This window comes from Oncorhynchus tshawytscha, linkage group LG25 (assembly GCF_018296145.1).
Source record: "Oncorhynchus tshawytscha isolate Ot180627B linkage group LG25, Otsh_v2.0, whole genome shotgun sequence".
NCBI classification, from domain to species: Eukaryota; Metazoa; Chordata; class Actinopteri; order Salmoniformes; family Salmonidae; genus Oncorhynchus; species Oncorhynchus tshawytscha.
Window position 1 is genome coordinate 46,852,001 of NC_056453.1, and position 25,155 is coordinate 46,877,155.

The window sequence follows — 25,155 nt, forward strand, 5'->3', positions numbered from 1 at the left end:
CTCTGTATTCTGGTCTCCTTCACCACCAGCAGGTAAACTCCCTCTTTACCTCTGTAGTCTGGTATCCCTCCCCAGCAGCAGGTAAACTCCCTCTTTACCTCTGTTGTCTGGTGTCCTTCCCCACCAGCAGGTAAACTCCCTCTTTACCTCTGTAGTCTGGTCCCCTTCACCACCAGCAGGTAAACTCCCTCTTTACCTCTGTAGTCTGGTCTCCTTCACCACCAGCAGGTAAACTCCCACTTTACCTCTGTAGTCTGGTCTCCTTCACCACCAGCAGGTAAACTCCCTCTTTACCTCTGTAGTCTGGTCTTCTTCCCCACCAGCAGGTCAACTCCCTCTTTACCTCTGTAGTCTGGTCTCCATCACCACCAGCAGGTAAACTCCCTCTTTACCTCTGTAGTCTGGTATCCTTCACCACCAGCAGGTAAACTCCCTCTGTAGTCTGGTCTCCTTCACCACCAGCAGGTAAACTCCCTCTTTACCTCTGTAGTCTGGTCTCCTTCACCACCAGTAGGTAAACTTCCCCTGTAGTCTGGTCTCCATCACCACCAGCAGGTAAACTCCCTATTTACCTCTGTAGTCTGGTCTCCTTCACCACCAGCAGGTAAACTCCCTCTTTACCTCTGTAGTCTGGTCTCCTTCCCCAACAGCAGGTAAACTCCCTCTTTACCTCTGTAGTCTGGTCTCCTTCACCACCAGCAGGTAAACTCCCTCTTTACCTCTGTAGTCTGGTATCCTTCACCACCAGCAGGTAAACTCCCCTTTACCTCTGTAGTCTGGTCTCCTTCACCACCAGCAGGAAAACTCCCTCTGTAGTCTGGTCTCCTTCACCACCAGCAGGTAAACTCCCTCTTTACCTCTGTAGTCTGGTCTCCTTCACCACCAGCAGGTAAACTTCCCCTGTAGTCTGGTCTCCATCACCACCAGCAGGTAAACTCCCTATTTACCTCTGTAGTCTGGTCTCCTTCACCACCAGCAGGTAAACTCCCTCTGTACCTCTGTAGTCTGGTCTCCTTCACCGCCATAGGTAAACTCCTCTTTACCTCTGTAGTCTGGTCTCCTTTCCCACCAGCAGGTAAACTCCTCTTTACCTCTGTAGTCTGGTCTCCTTCCCCACCAGCAGGTAAACTCCTCTGTACCTCTGTAGTCTGGTCTCCTTCACCACCAGCAGGTAAACTCCCTCTTTACCTCTGTAGTCTGGTATCCTTCACCACCAGCAGGTAAACTCCCTCTTTACCTCTGTAGTCTGTACCACCAGTCTGGTCTCCTTCACCACCAGCAGGTAAACTCCCTCTTTACCTCTGTAGTCTGGTCTCCTTCACCACCAGCAGGTAAACTTCCCCTGTAGTCTGGTCTCCATCACCACCAGCAGGTAAACTCCTATTTACCTCTGTAGTCTGGTCTCCTTCACCACCAGCAGGTAAACTCCCTCTTTACCTCTGTAGTCTGGTCCCTCCCCAGCAGCAGGTAAACTCCTCTTTACCTCTGTTGTCTGGTCTCCTTCCCCACCAGCAGGTAAACTCCCTCTTTACCTCTGTAGTCTGGTCTCCTTCCCCACCAGCAGGTAAACTCCCAATTTACCTCTGTAGTCTGGTATCCCTCCCCAGCAGCAGGTAAACTCCCTCTTTACCTCTGTAGTCTGGTCTCCTTCCCCACCAGCAGGTAAACTCCTCTTTACCTCTGTAGTCTGGTCTCCTTCCCCACCAGCAGGTAAACTCCCAATTTACCTTGTAGTCTGGTCTCCTTCCCCACCAGCAGGTAAACTGTCTGGTCTGGTCTCCTTCACCGCCATTAAACTCCCTCTTTACCTCTGTAGTCTGGTCTCCTTCACCACCAGCAGGTAAACTTCCCTGTAGTCTGGTCTCCTTCACCACCAGCAGGTAAACTCCCTATTTACCTCTGTAGTCTGGTCTCCTTCCCCACCAGCAGGTAAACTCCCTCTTTACCTCTGTAGTCTGGTCTCCTTCCCCACCAGCAGGTAAACTCCCTCTTTACCTCTGTAGTCTGGTCTCCTTCACCACCAGCAGGTAAACTCCCTCTTTACCTCTGTAGTCTGGTCTCCTTCCCCACCAGCAGGTAAATCAAATCAAATCAAATCAAATTTTTATTTGTCACATACACATGGTTAGCAGATGTTAATGCGAGTGTAGCGAAATGCTTGTGCTTCTAGTTCCGACAATGCAGTAATAACGAGCAAGTAATCTAACTAACAATTCCAAAAAAAACTACTGTCTTATACACAGTGTAAGGGGATAAAGAATATGTACATAAGGATATATGAATGAGTGATGGTACAGAGCAGCATAGGCAAGATACAGTAGATGATATCGAGTACAGTATATACATATGAGATAAGTATGTAAACCAAGTGGCATAGTTAAAGTGGCTAGTGATACATGTATTACATAAGGATGCAGTCGATGATATAGAGTACAGTATCAACGTATGCATATGAGATGAACAATGTAGGGTAAGTAACATTATATAAGGTAGCATTGTTTAAAGTGGCTAGTGATATATTTACATCATTTCCCATCAATTCCCATGATTAAAGTGGCTGGAGTAGAGTCAGTGTCATTGACAGTGTGTTGGCAGTAGCCACTCAATGTTAGTGGTGGCTGTTTAACAGTCTGATGGCCTTGAGATAGAAGCTGTTTTTCAGTCTCTCGGTCCCAGCTTTGATGCACCTGTACTGACCTCGCCTTCTGGATGACAGCGGGGTGAACAGGCAGTGGCTCGGGTGGTTGATGTCCTTGATGATCTTTATGGCCTTCCTGTAGCATCGGGTGGTGTAGGTGTCCTGGAGGGCAGGTAGTTTGCCCCGGTGATGCGTTGTGCAGACCTCACTACCCTCTGGAGAGCCTTACGGTTGAGGGCGGTGCAGTTGCCATACCAGGCGGTGATACAGCCCGCCAGGATGCTCTCGATTGTGCATCTGTAGAAGTTTGTGAGTGCTTTTGGTGACAAGCCGAATTTCTTCAGCCTCCTGAGGTTGAAGAGGCGCTGCTGCGCCTTCCTCACGATGCTGTCTGTGTGAGTGGACCAATTCAGTTTGTCTGTGATGTGTATGCCGAGGAACTTAAAACTTGCTACCCTCTCCACTACTGTTCCATCGATGTGGATGGGGGTTCCCTCTGCTGTTTCCTGAAGTCCACAATCATCTCCTTAGTTTTGTTGACGTTGAGTGTGAGGTTATTTTCCTGACACCACACTCCGAGGGCCCTCACCTCCTCCCTGTAGGCCGTCTCGTCGTTGTTGGTAATCAAGCCTACCACTGTTGTGTCGTCCGCAAACTTGATGATTGAGTTGGAGGCGTGCATGGCCACGCAGTCGTGGGTGAACAGGGAGTACAGGAGGGGGCTCAGAACGCACCCTTGTGGGGCCCCAGTGTTGAGGATCAGCGGGGAGGAGATGTTGTTGCCTACCCTCACCACCTGGGGCGGCCCGTCAGGAAGTCCAGTACCCAGTTGCACAGGGCGGGGTCGAGACCCAGGGTCTCGAGCTTGATGACGAGCTTGGAGGGTACTATGGTGTTGAATGCCGAGCTGTAGTCGATGAACAGCATTCTCACATAGGTATTCCTCTTGTCCAGATGGGTTAGGGCAGTGTGCAGTGTGGTTGAGATTGCATCGTCTGTGGACCTATTTGGGCGGTAAGCAAATTGGAGTGGGTCAAGGGTGTCAGGTAGGGTGGAGGTGATATGGTCCTTGACTAGTCTCTCAAAGCACTTCATGATGACGGATGTGAGTGCTACGGGCGGTAGTCGTTTAGCTCAGTTACCTTAGCTTTCTTGGGAACAGGAACAATGGTGGCCCTCTTGAAGCATGTGGGAACAGCAGACTGGTATAGGGATTGGTTGAATATGTCCGTAAACACACCGGCCAGCTGGTCTGCGCATGCTCTGAGGGCGCGGCTGGGGATGCCGTCTGGGCCTGCAGCCTTGCGAGGGTTAACACGTTTAAATGTCTTACCCAGGTAAACTGCCTCTGTAGTCTGGTCTCCTTCACCGCCATAGGTAAACTCCCTCTGTACCTCTGTAGTCTGGTCTCCTTCCCCACCAGCAGGTAAACTGCCTCTGTAGTCTGGTCTCCTTCACCGCCATAGGTAAACTCCCTCTGTACCTCTGTAGTCTGGTCTCCTTCACCACCAGCAGGTAAACTCCCTCTTTACCTCTGTAGTCTGGTCTCCTTCACCACCAGCAGGTAAACTCCCTCTTTACCTCTGTAGACTGGTCTCCTTCCCCACCAGCAGGTAAACTGCCTCTGTAGTCTGGTCTCCTTCACCGCCATAGGTAAACTCCCTCTTTACCTCTGTAGTCTGGTCTCCTTTCCCACCAGCAGGTCAACTCCCTCTTTACCTCTATAGTCTGGTCTCCTTCACCACCAGCAGGTAAACTCCCTCTTTACCTCTGTAGTCTGGTCTCCTTCACCACCAGCAGGTAAACTCCCTCTTTACCTCTGTAGTCTGGTCTCCTTCACCACCAGCAGGTAAACTCCCTCTTTACCTCTGTAGTCTGGTCTCCTTCACCACCAGCAGGTAAACTCCCTCTTTACCTCTGTAGTCTGGTCTCCTTCACCACCAGCAGGTAAACTCCTCTTTACCTCTGTAGTCTGGTCTCCTTCACCACCAGCAGGAAAACTCCCTCTGTAGTCTGGTCTCCTTCACCACCAGCAGGTAAACTCCTTTTTACCTCTGTAGTCTGGTCTCCTTCACCACCAGCAGGTAAACTCCCTTTTTACCTCTGTAGTCTGGTCTCCTTCACCACTAGCAGGTAAACTCCCTCTTTACCTCTGTAGTCTGGTCTCCTTCACCACCAGCAGTTACCAGACCCGGTCTGCTAGGTGGTTGCTATGTTACCATACCCGGTCTGCTAGGTGGTTGATATGTTACCATACCCAGTCTGCTAGGTGGTTGCTATGTTACCATACCCAGTCTGCTAGGTGGTTGCTATGTAACCATACCTGGTCTGCATGGTGGTTGATATGTTACCATACCTGGTCTGCTAGGTGGTTGATATGTTACCATACCTGGTCTGCTAGGTGGTTAATATGTTACCATACCTGGTCTGCTAGGTGGTTGATATGTTACCATACCCAGTCTGCATGGTGGTTGATATGTTACCATACCTGGTCTGCATGGTGGTTGCTTTGTTACCCTACCCAGTCTGCTTGGTGGTTGCTACTTAAAGTCCCCAGGACATTTACAGTATTAGGCAAGACTGCCTTCCCGTCTTGTGCACCAGACTCATGGAATAGTCTAGAATCCATGCTTCATCTAGATGTGTTAGTGCTACTGGAGGGAATAGTCTACAATCCCTGCTTCATCTAGATGTGTTAGTGCTACTGGAGGGAATAGTCTACAATCCCTGCTCCATCTAGATGTGTTAGTGCCACTAAATTAATTTAAGATATGGATGGGAGACTCTGTTATAGAGGAGTGTAAATACTTGTTGTAGTCTGGATCATGTTGTTGTATTGTTGTATGTTTTATTGATGCGATGTATTGATTGTTGTATGTTTTAATGATGTGATGTATTGTATTGTTGTATGTTTTATTGATGCAATGTATTGATTGTTGTATGTTTTAATGATGTGATGTATTGATTGTTGCTGCCTTCTTGGTCAGGTCTCCTTTGAAAAAGAGACTCTGGGTCTCAATGGGCTTTTCCTGGTTAAACAAAGGTTTAATACAAAATATAAATATATATAAATATATATTGTGCATTACTTTACACCAGAGCCCTGGTCAAAAGTAGTGTTGAAGCAACATTTCTCCCAGTACTTGATAATGCTGATACTGTATAATCTACATGCATTCCGCAGGCTCTGTTAAAAACCTATAGATTCAGTCTATCACTCAGCACTGTTTTATACCACTGGGGACCATTTAGTACACACTACTGCATTTTGTATAGTTCTGTTGGCTGAGAGTGTTTGACTAACAGAAGGGACCAGCTACTTGTTTATTTAACAATAGGTTCTTAAGAGATACCCTCAATACCTCAGCTCACATATTAATTGGAGATTCAGCCATTTTCAGACCCACTCTCTGGCCTGGCTGGTTCTGTAGGTCCCACTGGTCTCCCCCGATCTGGGGAAAATGCTTTGAGTTTCTATTCCCCCAGCACATGGAATAGCATTCAGGCCACCTTGAAGTTCGACTCACTGGTCTCCATTGGACAGTTTAGATTAAGGGAGGTGAGTTGTTTGTTTGGATTAATCTTGTTGTATTGATTGTATAGATATTATTTTAAGTTAATAAATGATGTTCATGTTCACAGGGTTCCCTTGTAAATGAGACCCTGATCTCAATGGTGCCCCACCCTGTAGAAATACAAGTGAATTACAAAACAACATGTAAATACAAATATATGGCATATTGGCACTTTGGACGCAGACAAAGACTTTATGGTTAAATACCGAGAGCACAGTCACACAAAGTGGTACACAGTGAAATAAACATGTTGTGTCTGAACAATCCTTCATTAAACATAAGCAACACATTTCCAGTCAAAAGCAACAAATATAACAAATAAACAACAAAGTGCTTTTTTAAAGACAAATGTGGACAAACAGCAGTTACTAAAAACTTTTCTGTGCTCATCAACATTTTAAGTATAGTGTGGGCTGTTCCTCCAAACCCTTCATCCTAAACAGTAGAGATAGAGATCCTACCACAGAAACAGAATGATAAGGGCTTGGAACCAATTTGACTGGGAAACTCATGGCTGCCTGCTATTGTGATGCAATCATTTCCATGGTAATGTAGAATATGTAGAATGTTAATTCAAATTATGTTACCTGATGTGGCTCATGCAATTGAAATGTCAGTTGAGTTGAATCAACAAATCACCGAAGATATTTTACTTCCTCCTTTGGTCCTATGGGTACATTCGTAATGGTCGCCAGTCCACCCATTATGCACTCATTAACTTGAACTATTCATGATATTTCTATGGATCTTACCACATCCCCAGTTCCTCAGCTGAAGACATAGACAAAGTATCAATTTAGCTTCACCTCTCCTCTGTGGCACTACACTGAAGAAGTCATATCATCGACTAAAACACTAAATTCTGGCCTCCCGAGTGGCGCAGCGGTCTAAGATACTGCATCACAGTGTTGCAGTGTCACTACAGCCTGGGGTTCGATCCCATAGTCCCATAGGGCGGCGCACAATTGGCCCAGCGTCGCACAGGTTAGGGAAATGTTTGGCCGGGGGGGCTTTACTTTTCTCATTGCACTCTAGTGACTCCTTGTGGAGGGCCAGATGCCTGTAGGCTGACTTCAGTTGAACTGTGTTCCCTACGACACATTGGTGCAGCTGGTTTCCAGGTTAAGCGAGCGGGTGTTAAGAAGCGCGGCTTGGCGGGTCATGTTTCGGAGGACGCATGACTTGACTTTCACCTCTCCCGAGCCCGTTGGAGAGTAGCAGCGATGAGACAAGATTATAATAATGACATTGGGGAATAAAAAGGGAGTAAAAATGAAAAGAAAAATTACCAAAAAAACTATAAGGCAATCATAATGAGTTATAAACAATTAGCATCACACACACACTACTTTGGTTAGCATTTAGCATCACACACACTACTGTGGTTAGCATCACACACACACACTATGTAGTATCTATGATACTCACCCACTTAACATACTGCTTGACTAGTTGGGCCCAAGCTTGCTGTACAACATTAAAACCTATTCAGTCTGTCTACAAACAGGCTCTCAAAGTGCTTGATAGGAAGCCCAATAGCCATCATCATTGTCACATCCTTAGAAAGCATGAGCTCTTGAGTTGGGAAAATCTTGTGCAATACACCGACGCATGTCTTGTATTCAAGATCCTTAATGGCCTGGCTCCCCCCTCCACTCAATATTTTTGTTAAACAGAAAACCCAGACATATGGCAGCAGATCCACAAGGTCTGCCATGAGTGGTGACTGTATAGTTCCCCTAAGGAAAAGCACCTTTAGTAAATCTGCATTCTCTGTGAGAGCTTCCCATGTCTGGAATACACTGCCATCAGACACACATAACTGCACCACATATCACACTTTCACAAAATGCTTGAAGACATGGCTAAAGGTTAATCAGATTTGTGAACATGGTCCCTAGCTGTGTGTTGCCGCTCTCCATGTTGTCTGTTGTCTGTAGCTTGTGAGGTGTGGAAACACTTTGTTGCTTTTATGAATTTTGTCTTGCTGCTTTTTGTTCTATGTTGCTCTGTCTGTATGCTATGTCTTGCTTGTCCTATGTTGTTCTGTCTGTATGCTATGTCTTGCTTGTCCTATGTTGCTATGTCTTGCTTGTTCTATGTTGCTATTGTCTGTATTGTAATTGTTTTTAATAACCTGCCCAGGGACTGCGGTTGAAAATTAGCCGGCTGGCTAAAACCGGCACTTTTACTGAAACGTTGATTAATGTGCCCTGTCCCTGTAAAAATAAAAATAAACTCAAACTCAAACACTACTGTGGTTATCATTTAGAATCACACACACAATACTGTGGTTAGCATTTAGCATCACACACACAATACTGTGGTTAGCATTTAGCATATTTTAGAAGACTGTTGCAGAAAACAGAAAACACAGAAACACTGTGGGATTCTCCTGTTGGTCCATTTGGTCCATCTCTCCTGTTGGTCCATTTGGTCCATCTCTCCTGTTGGTCCATTTGGTCCATCTCTCCTGTTGGTCCATTTGGTCCATCTCTCCTGTTGGTCCATTTGGTCCTTCTCTCCTGTTGGTCCATTTGGTCCATCTCTCCTGTTGGTCCATTTGGTCCATCTCTCCTGTTGGTCCATTTGGTCCATCTCTCCTGTTGGTCCATTTGGTTCTGTTGTCCATTTGGTCCATCTCTCCTGTTGGTCCATTTGGTCCATCTCTCCTGTTGGTCCATTTGGTCCATCTCTCCTGTTGGTCCATTTGGTCCTTCTCTCCTGTTGTCCATCTCTCCTGTTGGTCCATTTGGTCCATCTCTCCTGTTGGTTCATTTGGTCCATCTTCCTGTTGTCCATTTGGTCCATCTCTCTGTTGGTCCATTTGGTCCATCTCTCCTGTTGGTCCATTTGGTCCATCTCTCCTGTTGGTCCATTTGGTCCTTCTCTCCTGTTGGTCCATCTCTCCTGTTGGTCCATCTGGTCCATCTCTCCTGTTGGTTCATTTGGTCCATCTCTCCTGTTGGTCCATTTGGTCCATCTCTCCTGTTGGTCCATTTGGTCCATCTCTCCTGTTGGTCCATTTGGTCCATCTCTCCTGTTGGTCCATTTGGTCCATCTCTCCTGTTGGTCCATTTGGTCCTTCTCCTGTTGGTCCATTTGGTCCATCTCTCCTGTTGGTCCATTTGGTCCATCTCTCCTGTTGGTCCATTTGGTCCTTCTCTCCTGTTGGTCCATTTGGTCCTTCTCTCCTGTTGGTCCATTTGGTCCTTCTCTCCTGTTGGTCCATTTGGTCCATCTCTCCTGTTGGTCCATTTGGTCCATCTCTCCTGTTGGTCCATTTGGTCCATCTCTCCTGTTGGTCCATTTGGTCCATCTCTCCTGTTGGTCCATCTGGTCCATCTCTCCTGTTGGTCCATTTGGTCCATCTCTCCTGTTGGTCCATTTGGTCCATCTCTCCTGTTGGTCCATTTGGTCCATCTCTCCTGTTGGTCCATTTGGTCCATCTCTCCTGTTGGTCCATCTGGTCCATCTCTCCTGTTGGTCCATCTGGTCCATCTCTCCTGTTGGTCCATCTCTCCTGTTGGTCCATCTCTCCTGTTGGTCCATTTGGTCCATCTCTCCTGTTGGTCCATTTGGTCCATCTCTCCTGTTGGTCCATTTGGTCCATCTCTCCTGTTGGTCCATTTGGTCCATCTCTCCTGTTGGTCCATTTGGTCCATCTCTCCTGTTGGTCCATCTCTCCTGTTGGTCCATCTCTCCTGTTGGTCCATTTGGTCCATCTCTCCTGTTGGTCCATTTGGTCCATCTCTCCTGTTGGTCCATCTCTCCTGTTGGTCCATCTCTCCTGTTGGTCCATCTCTCCATTTGGTTCTTCTCTCCTGTTGGTTAATTTGGTCCTTCTCTGCTGTTGGTCCATTTTGTTCTTCGCTACTGTCACATATTACAGCTGGAGCTGAGGTCGTATTGGAGTGACCCCATATACATTATTACTATTAAAAGCTGTTCAGTCTGTTCTGATTCCGATAAAATGTTGAGAGGAAACCAGCGTATCCATGTCTTCTAGCAGTAACAACATTTAGTTAAGTCTGTTATCTGCCTAAGGCACTGCTGTGTTTCAGCCTGGTTAAACTAACTAGAACAGTCCAAAATATTTAGAAGATATATATATATATACACAGTGCCTTGCGAAAGTATTCGGCCCCCTTGAACTTTGCGACCTTTTGCCACATTTCAGGCTTCAAACATAAAGATATAAAACTGTACAAGTGGGACACAATCATGAAGTGGAACGACATTTATTGGATATTTCAAACTTTTTTAACAAATCAAAAACTGAAAAATTGGGCGTGCAAAATTATTCACCCCCTTTACTTTCAGTGCAGCAAACTCTCTCCAGAAGTTCAGTGAGGATCTCTGAATGATCCAATGTTGACCTAAATGACTAATGATGATAAATACAATCCACCTGTGTGTAATCAAGTCTCCGTATAAATGCACCTGCACTGTGATAGTCTCAGAGGTCCGTTAAAAGCGCAGAGAGCATCATGAAGAACAAGGAACACACCAGGCAGGTCCAAGATACTGTTGTGAAGAAGTTTAAAGCCGGATTTGGATACAAAAAGATTTCCCAAGCTTAAAACATCCCAAGGAGCACTGTGCAAGCGATAATATTGAAATGGAAGGAGTATCAGACCACTGCAAATCTACCAAGACCTGGCCGTCCCTCTAAACTTTCAGCTCATACAAGGAGAAGACTGATCAGAGATGCAGCCAAGAGGCCCATGATCACTCTGGATGAACTGCAGAGATCTACAGCTGAGGTGGGAGACTCTGTCCATAGGACAACAATCAGTCGTATATTGCACAAATCTGGCCTTTATGGAAGAGCAGCAAGAAGAAAGCCATTTCTTAAAGATATCCATAAAAAGTGTCGTTCAAAGTTTGCCACAAGCCACCTGGGAGACACACCAAACATTTGGAAGAAGGTGCTCTGGTCAGATGAAACCAAAATTGAACTTTTTGGCAACAATGCAAAACGTTATGTTTGGCGTAAAAGCAACACAGCTCATCACCCTGACCACACCATCCCCACTGTCAAACATGGTGGTGGCAGCATCATGGTTTGGGCCTGCTTTTCTTCAGCAGGGACAGGGAAGATGGTTAAAATTGATGGGAAGATGGATGGAGCCAAATACAGGACCATTCTGGAAGAAAACCTGATGGAGTCTGCAAAAGACCTGAGACTGGGACGGAGATTTGTCTTCCAACAAGACAATGATCCAAAACATAAAGCAAAATCTACAATGGAATGGTTCAAAAATAAACATATCCAGGTGTTAGAATGGCCAAGTCAAAGTCCAGACCTGAATCCAATCGAGAATCTGTGGAAAGAACTGAAAACTGCTGTTCACAAATGCTCTCCATCCAACCTCACTGAGCTCGAGCTGTTTTGCAAGGAGGAATGGGAAAAATTTTCAGTCTCTCGATGTGCAAAACTGATAGAGACATACCCCAAGCGACTTACAGCTGTAATCGCAGCAAAAGGTGGCGCTACAAAGTATTAACTTAAGGGGGCTGAATAATTTTGCACGCCCAATTTTTCAGTTTTTGATTTGTTAAAAAAGTTTGAAATATCCAATAAATGTCGTTCCACTTCATGATTGTGTCCCACTTGTTGTTGATTCTTCACAAAAAAATACAGTTATATATCTTTCTGTTTGAAGCCTGAAATGTGGCAAAAGGTCGCAAAGTTCAAGGGGGCCGAATACTTTCGCAAGGCACTGTATATATATATATATATATATATAAAAATCCAATGTTTTTCTCCCAAATCAAACTTGGACATAACTGCTATCTTAAACATATTTAGAAATGACTAGATTTGTATCAAAGTGTCTTCCCATAATATATAAAAACTGATAGTGGTTTATAGTCCAGTCTCTCTGGAATTGTCCAGCAACACAACAGAGTCTAATTGTACAGGAGATGGAGCTACAGTAAATTAATATGATTGCTGATGTCAACCTCTCACAGAGTCTTGCAGGTTCATGGGTTAGAGGTCAGCGGTTTGTCAGAGGACAGCCACCAGAAAGGGTCTCTCTGGAATGTAGTGGTCATAAAACACAGGAGAACCCTGAGACCCCCGTATCAAATCTCCCAGCTGTCACTGAAATACTGGTCTTCCTCCTCCTCTTCCTCCTCCTCCATGATCTCATTATCTTTCTCCTCCTCCGCCTTCTCATCATTAAGCTGTATCAGCATGGTGTGTAGAGTAGCCTTCACCTCCCTCACCTCCTGCTCCAGGGACTGTGGTGTTGTGGTTAAGGAATAGAACATAGCTGATATACTTACACAAAAATACACTCCCTTCCTACCTTCCTCCTCTGAGCAGATTTAGGATGGAGGTGGACATTGTAATATCCATGATAATATTCATAACGACTCTGATCAATCTGCTGGAGCTGATGACAATTCATCACTTTCCTTCTTAATGAGGAGGCTGATTGAATAGAAAATATGAAATGTTTTTCTCTCTCTGCTTCTCTACAATACATAGAAGTTGTTAAGATAAGGGAAGGTAATGTGTTAACATGTAGGAGAAACCTGCTTCTAGGCTCATCTACCTGCACGCCGCCTGACTACAGTTTTCCCACAGTCTACCAGCCCCAAATGATCCTCTGGTTCTTCTCTGTAGAGTGACAGAGTGGTCAGAGAGAACCACAGATACCCTGTCTAACTAGCGGAGCCAGTCAGACAGACAGACACACAGACAAACACACACACAGACACACAAACAAACCCCCTCTGGTAACTCACACACGCCCCCCTCTGGTAACTCACACACGGTAACTCCCCCCCCTCTGGTAACTCACACACGCCCCCCCCCTCTGGTAACTCACACACGCCCCCTCTGGTAACTCACACACGCCCCCTCTGGTAACTCACACACGCCCCCTCTGGTAACTCACACACGCCCCCTCTGGTAACTCACACACGCCCCTCTGGTAACTCACACACGCCCCCTCTGGTAACTCACACACGCCCCCTCTGCCCCACACGCCCCCTCTGGTAACTCACACACGCCCCCTCTGGTAACTCACACACGCCCCCTCTGGTAACTCGGTGTGATACGGTGTGCGAGTTCATTAGAACGTGCGTTGAAGATGTCGTTCCCATAGCAACGATTAAAACATTCCCTAACCAGAAACCGTGGATTGATGGCAGCATTCGTGTGAAACTGAAGGCACGAACCACTGCTTTTAATCAGGGCAAGGTGTCTGGTAACATGGCTGAATACAAACAGTGCAGCTATTCCCTCCGCAAGGCTATCAAACAAGCTAAGCGCCAGTACAGAGACAAAGTAGAATCTCAATTCAACGGCTCAGACACAAGAGGTATGTGGCAGGGTCTACAGTCAATCACGGACTACAGGAAGAAACCCAGCCCAGTCACGGACCAGGATGTCTTGCTCCCAGGCAGACTAAATAACTTTTTGCCCGCTTTGAGGACAATACAGTGCCACTGACACGGCCTGCAACGGAAAACATGCGGTCTCTCCTTCACTGCAGCCGAAGTGAGTAAGACATTTAAACGTGTTAACCCTCGCAAGGCTGCAGGCCCAGACGGCATCCCCAGCCGCGCCCTCAGAGCATGCGCAGACCAGCTGGCCGGTGTGTTTACGGACATATTCAATCAATCCCTATACCAGTCTGCTGTTCCCACATGCTTCAAGAGGGCCACCATTGTTCCTGTTCCCAAGAAAGCTAAGGTAACTGAGCTAAACGACTACCGCCCCGTAGCACTCACATCCGTCATCATGAAGTGCTTTGAGAGACTAGTCAAGGACCATATCACCTCCACCCTACCTGACACCCTTGACCCACTCCAATTTGCTTACCGCCCAAATAGGTCCACAGACGATGCAATCTCAACCACACTGCACACTGCCCTAACCCATCTGGACAAGAGGAATACCTATGTGAGAATGCTGTTCATCGACTACAGCTCGGCATTCAACACCATAGTACCCTCCAAGCTCGTCATCAAGCTCGAGACCCTGGGTCTCGACCCCGCCCTGTGCAACTGGGTACTGGACTTCCTGACGGGCCGCCCCCAGGTGGTGAGGGTAGGCAACAACATCTCCTCCCCGCTGATCCTCAACACTGGGGCCCCACAAGGGTGCGTTCTGAGCCCTCTCCTGTACTCCCTGTTCACCCACGACTGCGTGGCCATGCACGCCTCCAACTCAATCATCAAGTTTGCGGACGACACAACAGTGGTAGGCTTGATTACCAACAACGACGAGACGGCCTACAGGGAGGAGGTGAGGGCCCTCGGAGTGTGGTGTCAGGAAAATAACCTCACACTCAACGTCAACAAAACTAAGGAGATGATTGTGGACTTCAGGAAACAGCAGAGGGAACACCCCCATCCACATCGATGGAACAGTAGTGGAGAGGGTAGCAAGTTTTAAGTTCCTCGGCATACACATCACAGACAAACTGAATTGGTCCACTCACACAGACAGCATCGTGAGGAAGGCGCAGCAGCGCCTCTTCAACCTCAGGAGGCTGAAGAAATTCGGCTTGTCACCAAAAGCACTCACAAACTTCTACAGATGCACAATCGAGAGCATCCTGGCGGGCTGTATCACCGCCTGGTATGGCAACTGCACCGCCCTCAACCGTAAGGCTCTCCAGAGGGTAGTGAGGTCTGCACAACGCATCACCGGGGGCAAACTACCTGCCCTCCAGGACACCTACACCACCCGATGCTACAGGAAGGCCATAAAGATCATCAAGGACATCAACCACCCGAGCCACTGCCTGTTCACCCCGCTGCCATCCAGAAGGCGAGGTCAGTACAGGTGCATCAAAGCTGGGACCGAGAGACTGAAAAACAGCTTCTATCTCAAGGCCATCAGACTGTTAAACAGCCACCACTAACATTGAGTGGCTACTGCCAACACACTGTCAATGACACTGACTCTACTCCAGCCACTTTAATCATGGGAATCGATGGGAAATGATGTAAATATATCACTAGCCACTTTAAACAATGCTACCTTATATAATGTTACTTACCCTACATTGTTCATCTCATATGCATACGTTGATACTGTACTCTATATCATCGACTGCATCCTTATGTAATACATGTATCACTAGCCACTTTAACTATGCCACTTGGTTTACATACTTATCTCACATGTATATACTGTACTCGATATCATCTACTGTATCTTGCCTATGCTGCTCTGTACCATCACTCATTCATATATCCTTATGTACATATTCTTTATCCCCTTACACTGTGTATGACAGTAGTTTTTTTGGAATTGTTAGTTAGATTACTTGCTCGTTATTACTGCATTGTCGGAACTAGAAGCACAAGCATTTCGCTACACTCGCATTAACATCTGCTAACCATGTGTATGTGACAAATAAAATTTGATTTGATTTGATTTGAACTCACACACGCCCCTCTGGTAACTCACACACACACCCTCTGGTAACTCACACACACACCCTCTGGTAACTCACACACACACCCTCTGGTAACTCACACACACACCCTCTGGTAACTCACACACGCCCCCTCTGGTAACTCACACACACACCCTCTGGTAACTCACACACACACCTCTGGTAACTCACACACACACACCCTCTGGTAACTCACACACGCCCCTCTGGTAACTCACACATCTGGTAACTCACACACACACCCTCTGGTAACTCACACACACACCCTCTGGTAACTCACACACACACCCTCTGGTAACTCACACACGCCCCTCTGGTATTCTGGTAACTCACACACGCCCCCTCTGGTAACTCACACACACACCCTCTGGTAACTCACACACGCCCCCTCTGGTAACTCACACACGCCCCCTCTGGTAACTCACACACGCCCCCTCTGGTAACTCACACACACACCCCTCTGGTAACTCACACACACACACCCTCTGGTAACTCACACACACGCCCCTCTGGTAACTCACACACACACACCCTCTGGTAACTCACACACACCCTCTGGTAACTCACACACACACACCCTCTGGTAACTCACACACACACACCCTCTGGTAACTCACACACACACACCCTCTGGTAACTCACACACACGCCCCCTCTGGTAACTCACACACACGCCCCCTCTGGTAACTCACACACACACCCTCTGGTAACTCACACACACACCCTCTGGTAACTCACACACACACACCCTCTGGTAACTCACACACACACACCCTCTGGTAACTCACACACACACACCTCTGGTAACTCACACACACACACCCTCTGGTAACTCACACACACACACCCTCTGGTAACTCACACACACGCCCCCTCTTGGTAACTCACACACACGCCCCCTCTGGTAACTCACACACACACACACACCTCTGGTAACTCACACACACACACCCTCTGGTAACTCACACACACGCCCCCTCTGGTAACTCACACACACACACCCTCTGGTAACTCACACACACACACCCTCTGGTAACTCACACACACGCCCCCTCTGGTAACTCACACACACACCCTCTGGTAACTCACACACACGCCCCCTCTGGTAACTCACACACACACACCCTCTGGTAACTCACACACACACACCCTCTGGTAACTCACACACACACACCCTCTGGTAACTCACACACACACACCCTCTGGTAACTCACACACACACACCCTCTGGTAACTCACACACACACACCCTCTGGTAACTCACACACACACACCTCTGGTAACTCACACACGCCCCCTCTGGTAACTCACACACACACACCCTCTGGTAACTCACACACACCCTCTGGTAACTCACACACACACCGTACAGAAACAGGTAAAGGATATGAGTGAGATCCTGGTCTTTGTTCTGTATGGCTGTCTGGAGGTCATCCTCCAGAATCAACAGCCTATCACTGATCTCCTCACACTGGTCGGTCAGCTCTATAGTCAGGTCTGCTGTTAGCCCTGCTGCTTCACTGTCACTGTCCTCCTGAGAAAGAAAGATAGAGAGGGACAGAGAGAAGGTGAGAGAGAGAGGGACAGAGAGAAGGTGAGAGAGAGGGTAAGATAAAGAGAGAGAGGGTGAGAGAGGGAGTGATGGATATTTAAATTGGCTATATTAAAATGGTTTAATTTGATCCTGAGTGTAGGTTATTTCCCTGACATCTGGAATCAAGGACTCATAACCCCAATCTTTAAGAACAGATACAAATTTGACCCTAACAATTACAGAGGCATTGGTGTTTATTTGTTTTATTTTACCTTTATTTAACTAGGCAAGTCAGTTAAGAACAAATTCTTATTTTCAATGACGGCCTAGGAACAGTGGGTTAACTGCCTGTTCAGGGGCAGAACGACAGATTTGTACCTTGTCAGCTCGGGGGTTTGAACTTGCAACCTTCCGGTTACTATTATTGGTGCGCAAGGTAGTCATTGCTCGTTGTCTTCAAATCAGTTCACTTCGGTCAATACTCCCCGCAAAAAAAAAACAAAGATGTTTGGCTGTGAAAAAACGATTGTTTACCGTGTGTAATTACGTCGAATGCTCCGTAAAAAATTGATAGAGATGGAATTCACGGCACAAACGTGTTACAAAATGTTTTGATTTAGGGTATAAAAATTGATTTTATCAAAGAAAACAGCATTTGATCACTGGGACCCAAAAGGAAGAGACAAAAGAGCAAGATATCAGAATGTAAGTATTAATTTTACCTTCAGATGTGAATGTGTAAAAACTGTCATGGTGGAAAATGTTTTTGTTGTTGATTGCTCTTCTCAAACAAAAGCATGGTATTTGTTCTCTGTAATAGCTATTTTAAGTTTTAAGTTTAAGTTTCATTACCAAGATCCTAATCTTTTGAAGGATGTAATTTTCAATTTTTTTAATGTTACGACGTTGTATTTTTGCAAACAGACGAAGATCGTCAAAGGTAAATGATTTATGTTAATGCAGTTTGTGATTATGTTACGCCTGTGCTGGTTATTTTTTAATTTTTTTTTATGGGGCTCTATGCTCAGATAATCGCATCGTATTCTTTCGCAGTAAATCCTTTTTTAATTCTAACAACGCAGTTGGATTAGCAAGATTCTAGGCTTTCAATACAGGTGAGACACTTGTATTTTCATGAATGTTTAATATGACTATTTATGTAGCGATCACCGTATGTTGTGGAATTGCAGCCCGCTAGCGGGTTCCATGCGCAGGGAGGTTAACACAGACTGACAAAGACAGTGTCGTGAAGAAGGCGCAACAGTGCCTCTTAAACCTCAGGAGGCTGAAGAAATTTGGCCTGAAACCACTAGCAAATTTACCAAAATGACTCAGATTTGATCATCCATAGTAAACAGATGCAGATTGGGAACTACAACCCTTGTCGAAGGAGTCGAAAGAAAAGAAATCGTCACAATTACATGCCTTACAAATATTCCACTAGCAATCAGCCTACCCACTAATTGTACTCTTTTCATCAACACAACCACAGCTTTGTTCATTCTGGATGCAGAATGTATAACTTCAGCTCCTACCTGTTCACCGACCATGAGCAGATCCTCCTCCACCTTAACTCCATTCTCAGGAACACACCTGAATCCATGCCGTAACGACAGCGTCTCCTCCGCCCAAGGCTGTGCACACCACACCGTTCAACCCCCAGGAAACTAAAACTCTGTCCCCTTCCACCCACTAACAGTGCGTTAACCCTCCACCATAGAAAATAAAAATGGAAAGAAAAGACCAAGGAAAGAATAAAGAAAGTAAGTATGGACAGAGCCCTCCACACGGTCTCTTAACTATGAACACTCCCAGCATGCACTGAGAGAGAGAGAGAGAGAGAGAGAGAGAGAGCAAGATTGAGTTCCCAAAAGTTCTGCTGAATTCTGGAGAAGACATAGATGGGGGGCGGTGCAGCAGTAGCTAAGTGGAAATCATTAATTTCAAGTTATTATGGAAAGGACAAGGGGGTCATACATGCACAGTGGAGATCATATTGACACTGAGTTCAGATCAGGTTTATAGTGGAGATCATATTGACACTGAGGTCAGATCAGGGTTATAATGGAGTTCATGTTGACATTGAGGTCAGATCAGGGTTAAATTGAAGGTCAAATCAAATCATATTTGTCACATGCACCGAATACAACAAGTGTAGACTTTACAGTGAAATGCTTACTGACAAGCCCTTAACCAACAGTGCAGTTCAAGAAGAAGAAAATATTTACCAAGTAGGATACAATAAAAGTCATAATAGAAGTAACACAATAAGAATAACACTAGTGAGGCTATATACAGGGTATTACAGTACAGAGGAGGTGTGGAGAGTCAATGTGGAGGCTATATACAGGAGGGTACCAGTACAGAGTCAATGTGGAGGCTATATACAGGGTATTACGGTACAGAGGAGGTGTGGAGGCTATATACAGGGGTACCGGTACAGAGTCAATGTGGAGGCTATATACAGGGGTCAGCGGTACAGAGTCAATGTGGAGGCTATATACAGGGTATTACGGTACAGAGGAGGTGTGGAGGCTATATACAGGAGGGTACCAGTACAGAGTCAATGTGGAGGCTATATACAGGAGGGTACCAGTACAGAGTCAATGTGGAGGCTATATACAGGGTATTACGGTACAGAGGAGGTGTGGAGGCTATATACAGGGGTCAGCGGTACAGAGTCAATGTGGAGGCTATATACAGGAGGGTACCAGTACAGAGTCAATGTGGAGGCTATATACAGGGTATTACGGTACAGAGGAGGTGTGGAGGCTATATACAGGGGTCAGCGGTACAGAGTCAATGTGGAGGCTATATACAGGGTATTACGGTAGAGAGTCAATGTGGAGGCTATATACAGGGTATTACGGTGGAGAGTCAATGTGGAGGCTATATACAGGGGTCAGCGGTACAGAGTCAATGTGGAGGCTATATACAGGGTATTACGGTACAGAGTCAGTGTGGAGGCTATATACAGGGGTCAGCGGTACAGAGTCAATGTGGAGGCTATATACAGGGTATTACGGTAGAGAGTCAATGTGGAGGCTATATACAGGGTATTACGGTGGAGAGTCAATGTGGAGGCTATATACAGGGGTCAGCGGTACAGAGTCAATGTGGAGGCTATATACAGGGTATTACGGTACAGAGTCAGTGTGGAGGCTATATACAGGGGTCAGCTGTACAGAGTCAATGTGGAGGCTATATACAGGGGTCAGCGGTACAGAGTCAATGTGGAGGCTATATATAGGGGTACCAGTACCGAGTCAGTGTGGAGGCTATATACAGGGGGTACCGGTACAGAGTCAATGTGGAGGCTATATACAGGGGTCAGCGGTACAGAGTCAATGTGGAGGCTATATACAGGGGTCAGCGGTACAGAGTCAATGTGGAGGCTATATACAGGGTATTACGGTACAGAGTCAGTGTGGAGGCTATATACAGGGGTATATACAGGGGTCGGTACAGAGTCAATGTGGAGGCTATATACAGGGTATTACGGTACAGAGTCAGTGTGGAGGCTATATACAGGGGTCAGCTGTACAGAGTCAATGTGGAGGCTATATACAGGGGTCAGCGGTACAGAGTCAATGTGGAGGCTATATATAGGGGTACCAGTACCGAGTCAGTGTGGAGGCTATATACAGGGTATTTACGGTACAGAGTCAGTGTGGAGGCTATATACAGGGGTCAGCGGTACAGAGTCAATGTGGAGGCTATATACAGGGTATTACGGTACAGAGTCAGTGTGGAGGCTATATACAGGGGTCAGCGGTACAGAGTCAATGTGGAGGCTATATACAGGGTATTACGGTACAGAGTCAGTGTGGAGGCTATATACAGGGGTCAGCTGTACAGAGTCAATGTGGAGGCTATATACAGGGGTCAGCGGTACAGAGTCAATGTGGAGGCTATATATAGGGGTACCAGTACCGAGTCAGTGTGGAGGCTATATACAGGGTATTTACGGTACAGAGTCAGTGTGGAGGCTATATACAGGGGTCAGCGGTACAGAGTCAATGTGGAGGCTATATACAGGGTATTACGGTACAGAGTCAGTGTGGAGGCTATATACAGGGGTCAGCGGTACAGAGTCAATGTGGAGGCTATATATAGGGGGTACCAGTACTGAGTCAATGTGGAGGCTATATACAGGGGTACCGGTACAGAGTCAATGTGGAGGCTATATACAGGGTATTTACGGTACAGAGTCAATGTGGAGGCTATATACAGGGGTCAGTGGTACAGAGTCAATGTGGAGGCTATATACAGGGGTCAGCGGTACAGAGTCAATGTGGAGGCTATATACAGGGGTCAGCGGTACAGAGTCAATGTGGAGGCTATATACAGGGTATTACGGTACAGAGTCAGTGTGGAGGCTATATACAGGGGTACCGGTACAGAGTCAATGTGGAGGCTATATACAGGGGTCAGCGGTACAGAGTCAATGTGGAGGCTATATACAGGGTATTACGGTACAGAGTCAGTGTGGAGGCTATATACAGGGGTCAGCTGTACAGAGTCAATGTGGAGGCTATATACAGGGGTCAGCGGTACAGAGTCAATGTGGAGGCTATATATAGGGGTACCAGTACCGAGTCAGTGTGGAGGCTATATACAGGGTATTACGGTACAGAGTCAGTGTGGAGGCTATATACAGGGGTCAGCGGTACAGAGTCAATGTGGAGGCTATATACAGGGTATTACGGTACAGAGTCAGTGTGGAGGCTATATACAGGGGTCAGCTGTACAGAGTCAATGTGGAGGCTATATACAGGGGTCAGCGGTACAGAGTCAATGTGGAGGCTATATATAGGGGTACCAGTACCGAGTCAGTGTGGAGGCTATATACAGGGTATTTACGGTACAGAGTCAGTGTGGAGGCTATATACAGGGGTCAGCGGTACAGAGTCAATGTGGAGGCTATATACAGGGTATTACGGTACAGAGTCAGTGTGGAGGCTATATACAGGGGTCAGCGGTACAGAGTCAATGTGGAGGCTATATATAGGGGGGCTACCAGTACTGAGTCAATGTGGAGGCTATATACAGGGGGTACCGGTACAGAGTCAATGTGGAGGCTATATACAGGGTATTTACGGTACAGAGTCAATGTGGAGGCTATATACAGGGGTCAGTGGTACAGAGTCAATGTGGAGGCTATATACAGGGGTCAGCGGTACAGAGTCAATGTGGAGGCTATATACAGGGGTCAGCGGTACAGAGTCAATGTGGAGGCTATATACAGGGTATTACGGTACAGAGTCAGTGTGGAGGCTATATACAGGGGTACCGGTACAGAGTCAATGTGGAGGCTATATACAGGGGTCAGCGGTACAGAGTCAATGTGGAGGCTATATACAGGTCAGTGTGGAGGCTTATACAGGGTACAGAGTCAGTGTGGAGGCTATATACAGGGGTCAGCTGTACAGAGTCAATGTGGAGGCTATATACAGGGGTCAGCGGTACAGAGTCAATGTGGAGGCTATATATAGGGGGTACCAGTACCAAGTCAGTGTGGAGGCTATATACAGGGTATTTACGGTACAGGAGTCAGTGTGGAGGCTATATACAGGGGTCAGCGGTACAGAGTCAATGTGGAGGCTATATACAGGGTATTACGGTACAGAGTCAGTGTGGAGGCTATATACAGGGGTCAGCGGTACAGAGTCAATGTGGAGGCTATATACAGGGTATTACGGTACAGAGTCAGTGTGGAGGCTATATACAGGGGTCAGCTGTACAGAGTCAATGTGGAGGCTATATACAGGGGTCAGCGGTACAGAGTCAATGTGGAGGCTATATATAGGGGTACCAGTACTGAGTCAATGTGGAGGCTATATACAGGGTATTTACGGTACAGAGTCAATGTGGAGGCTATATACAGGGGTCAGCGGTACAGAGTCAATGTGGAGGCTATATACAGGGGTCAGCGGTACAGAGTCAATGTGGAGGCTATATACAGGGGGTACCGGTACTGAGTCAATGTGGAGGCCAAATGCTATATCTTTTCAGTCTCCTGAGGGGGAAAATGTTTTGTCGTGCCCTCTTCACGACTGTTTTGGTATGTTTGGACCATGATAGTTTATTGGTGATGTGGACACCTAGGAACTTGAAACTCTTCAACTCCACTACAGCCCTGTCAATGTTCATGTTGGCGGGTTCGGCCCGCCTTTTCCTGTAGTCCACGATCAGCTCCTTAGTCTTGCTCAAATTGAGGGAGAGGTTGTTGTCCTGGCACCACACTGCCAGTTCTCTGACCTCCTCCCTATAGGCCGTCTCATCGTTGTCGGTGATCAGGCCTTCAACTGTTGTGTCATCAGCAAACTTAATGATGGTGTTGGAGTCGTGTTTGGCCATGCAGTTGTGGGTGAACAGGGAGTACAGAAGGGGACTAAGTACACACCCCTGTGTTGAGGATCAGCGTGGCAGACGTGTTGTTGCCTACTCTTACCACCTCGGGATGGCCCGTCAGGAAGTCCAGGATCCAGTTGCAGAGGGAAGGGTGTAGTCCCAGAGTCCTTAGCTTAGTGATGAGGTTCGTCGGCACTATGGTGTTGAACACTGAGCTGTAGTCAATGAACAGCATTCTCATATAGGTGTTATTTTTGTCCAGGTGGGAAAGGCAGTGTGGAGTGTGATTGAGATTTAGTTGTCTATGGATCTGTTGGGGCGGTATGCCAATTGGAGTGGGTCTAGGGTGTCCGGGAGGATGCTGTTGATGTGAGCCATGACCAGCTTGTCAAAGCACTTCATTGCTACCGATGTGAGTCCTATGGGGCGGTAATCATTTATGCAGGTTACCTTCGCTTCCTTGGATACAGGGACTATGGTGTCTGCTTGAAACATGTAGGTATTACAGACTTGGTCAGGGAGAGGTTGAAAATGGTCCCTGCATGTTTGAGTACACGTCCTGGTAATCCGTCTGGCCCAGTGGCTTTGTGAATGTTGACCTGTTTAAAGGTCTTCCTCACATTGACTACCGAGAGCGTTATCACACAGTCCTCCAGAACAGCTGGTGCTCTCGTGTTGCTTGCCTCGAATTGAGCATTAAAGGCATTTAGCTCGTCTGGTAGGCTCATGTCACTGGGCAGCTCGCGTCTGGGTTTCCCTTTGTAGTCCATAATCGTTTTCAAGCCCTGCCACATCCGACACGCGTCAGGGCCGGTGTAGTAGGATTCAATCTTAATCCTGTATTGACACTTTGCTTTTTTAATGGTTCTTATGAGGACATAGTGGGATTTCTTATAAGCATCCGGATTAGTCTCCCGCTCCTTGAAAGCGGCAGCTCTAGCCTTTAGCTCGATGTGGATGTTGCCTGTAATCCATGGCTTATGGTTGGGGTATGTACGTACTGTCACTGTGGGGATGACGTCATCAATGCACTTATTGATGAAGCAGATGACTGAGGTGGTCTATTCCTCAATGCCATTGGATGAATCCCAGAACATATTTGAGTCTGTGCTAGCAAAACAGTCCTGTAGTGAAGCAGCCTCGTTATCTGACCACTTCCGTATTGAGCGAGTCACTGGTACTTCCTGATTCAGTTTTTGCTTGTAAGCAGGAATCAGAAGGATAGAGTTATGGTCAGATTTGCCAAATGGAGGGTGGGGGAGAGCTTTGGTAAAATTTGGTCAAACTGATTGAAGTTTGCCTGCATTAAAGTTCCTGGCCACCAGGAGCGTTGTTTCTTTTTTTTGCATTTTCTTCTTTGCTTATGGCCTTATAGAGTTGGTTGAGAGCGGTCTTAGTGCCAGCTTCATTTTGTGGATGGCTACGAATGGACGGCTACGAATAATACAGATGAGAACTCTCTTGGTAGATAGTGCAGTCTAAATCTTATTATAAGGTATTCTACCTCAGGTGAGCAATACCTCGAGACTTCTTTAATATTAGACATCGCGCACCAGCTGTTATTGACAAATAGACACACACCCCCACCCCTCGTCTTGCCAAACGTAGTGTCTCTGTTCTCTG

The 25,155-nt window shown here is 46.7% G+C and overlaps 2 protein-coding genes and 1 long non-coding RNA gene across 7 annotated transcripts in view; 1 reads left to right on the forward strand and 2 right to left on the reverse strand.

The window, feature by feature from the left end:
* Positions 1–8,347: 8,347 nt before the first annotated feature.
* Positions 8,348–10,371, reverse strand: LOC121840751 (involucrin-like). 4 transcript variants are annotated; one of them, XM_042305809.1, is made up of 4 exons: positions 9,827–10,371; positions 9,325–9,765; positions 9,041–9,075; positions 8,348–8,982 (listed from the first exon to the last, which is right to left on the reverse strand). In XM_042305809.1, exons 1-4 carry the CDS (start codon positions 10,073–10,075, stop codon positions 8,541–8,543), a joined length of 1,167 nt encoding a protein of 388 aa, XP_042161743.1. In that variant the 5' UTR covers positions 10,076–10,371; the 3' UTR covers positions 8,348–8,540. The 4 variants fall into 4 exon arrangements, with proteins under 4 accessions (XP_042161743.1, XP_042161745.1, XP_042161744.1 ...); XM_042305811.1 differs by having other exon boundaries at positions 8,349–8,982; positions 9,585–10,371; XM_042305810.1 differs by having other exon boundaries at positions 8,349–8,982; positions 9,325–10,371.
* Positions 10,372–11,921: 1,550 nt separating this feature from the next.
* disc1 (DISC1 scaffold protein) overlaps positions 11,922–25,155 on the reverse strand; it is an 80,619-nt gene continuing 67,385 nt past the window's right edge. The window contains exons 13-14 of one of the 2 annotated variants that reach the window (XM_042305813.1): positions 17,034–17,178; positions 11,922–12,467 (exon numbers count right to left, since the gene is read on the reverse strand). In XM_042305813.1, the coding sequence (XP_042161747.1) occupies positions 12,307–12,467; positions 17,034–17,178 (306 nt within the window). In that variant the 3' untranslated portion in view covers positions 11,922–12,306. Of the gene's footprint in view, positions 12,468–17,033; positions 17,179–25,155 lie in introns of those variants that run through there. The other variant, XR_006079885.1, reaches the window with a different exon arrangement.
* On the forward strand, positions 12,331–17,251 carry LOC121840752. The gene is made up of 2 exons (XR_006079886.1): positions 12,331–12,470; positions 17,037–17,251. It is a non-coding gene; the product is annotated as an uncharacterized LOC121840752 (long non-coding RNA).

What these genes read in the sequence shown, in the direction of transcription:
- LOC121840751 (XM_042305809.1), bottom strand. Translation starts at nt 10,075, where the DNA reads ATGGACCAACAGCAGAGAAGGACCAAATTAACCAACAGGAGAGAAGAA. An exon ending in CAAATGGACCAACAGGAGAG is followed by an intron (nt 9,766 to 9,826) that starts ATGGACCAAATG and finishes GAGATGGACCAA; the next exon opens with ATGGACCAACAGGAGAGATG. An exon ending in CAACAGGAGAGATGGACCAA is followed by an intron (nt 8,983 to 9,040) that starts ATGGACCAACAG and finishes CAAATGAACCAA; the next exon opens with CAGGAGAGATGGACCAAATG.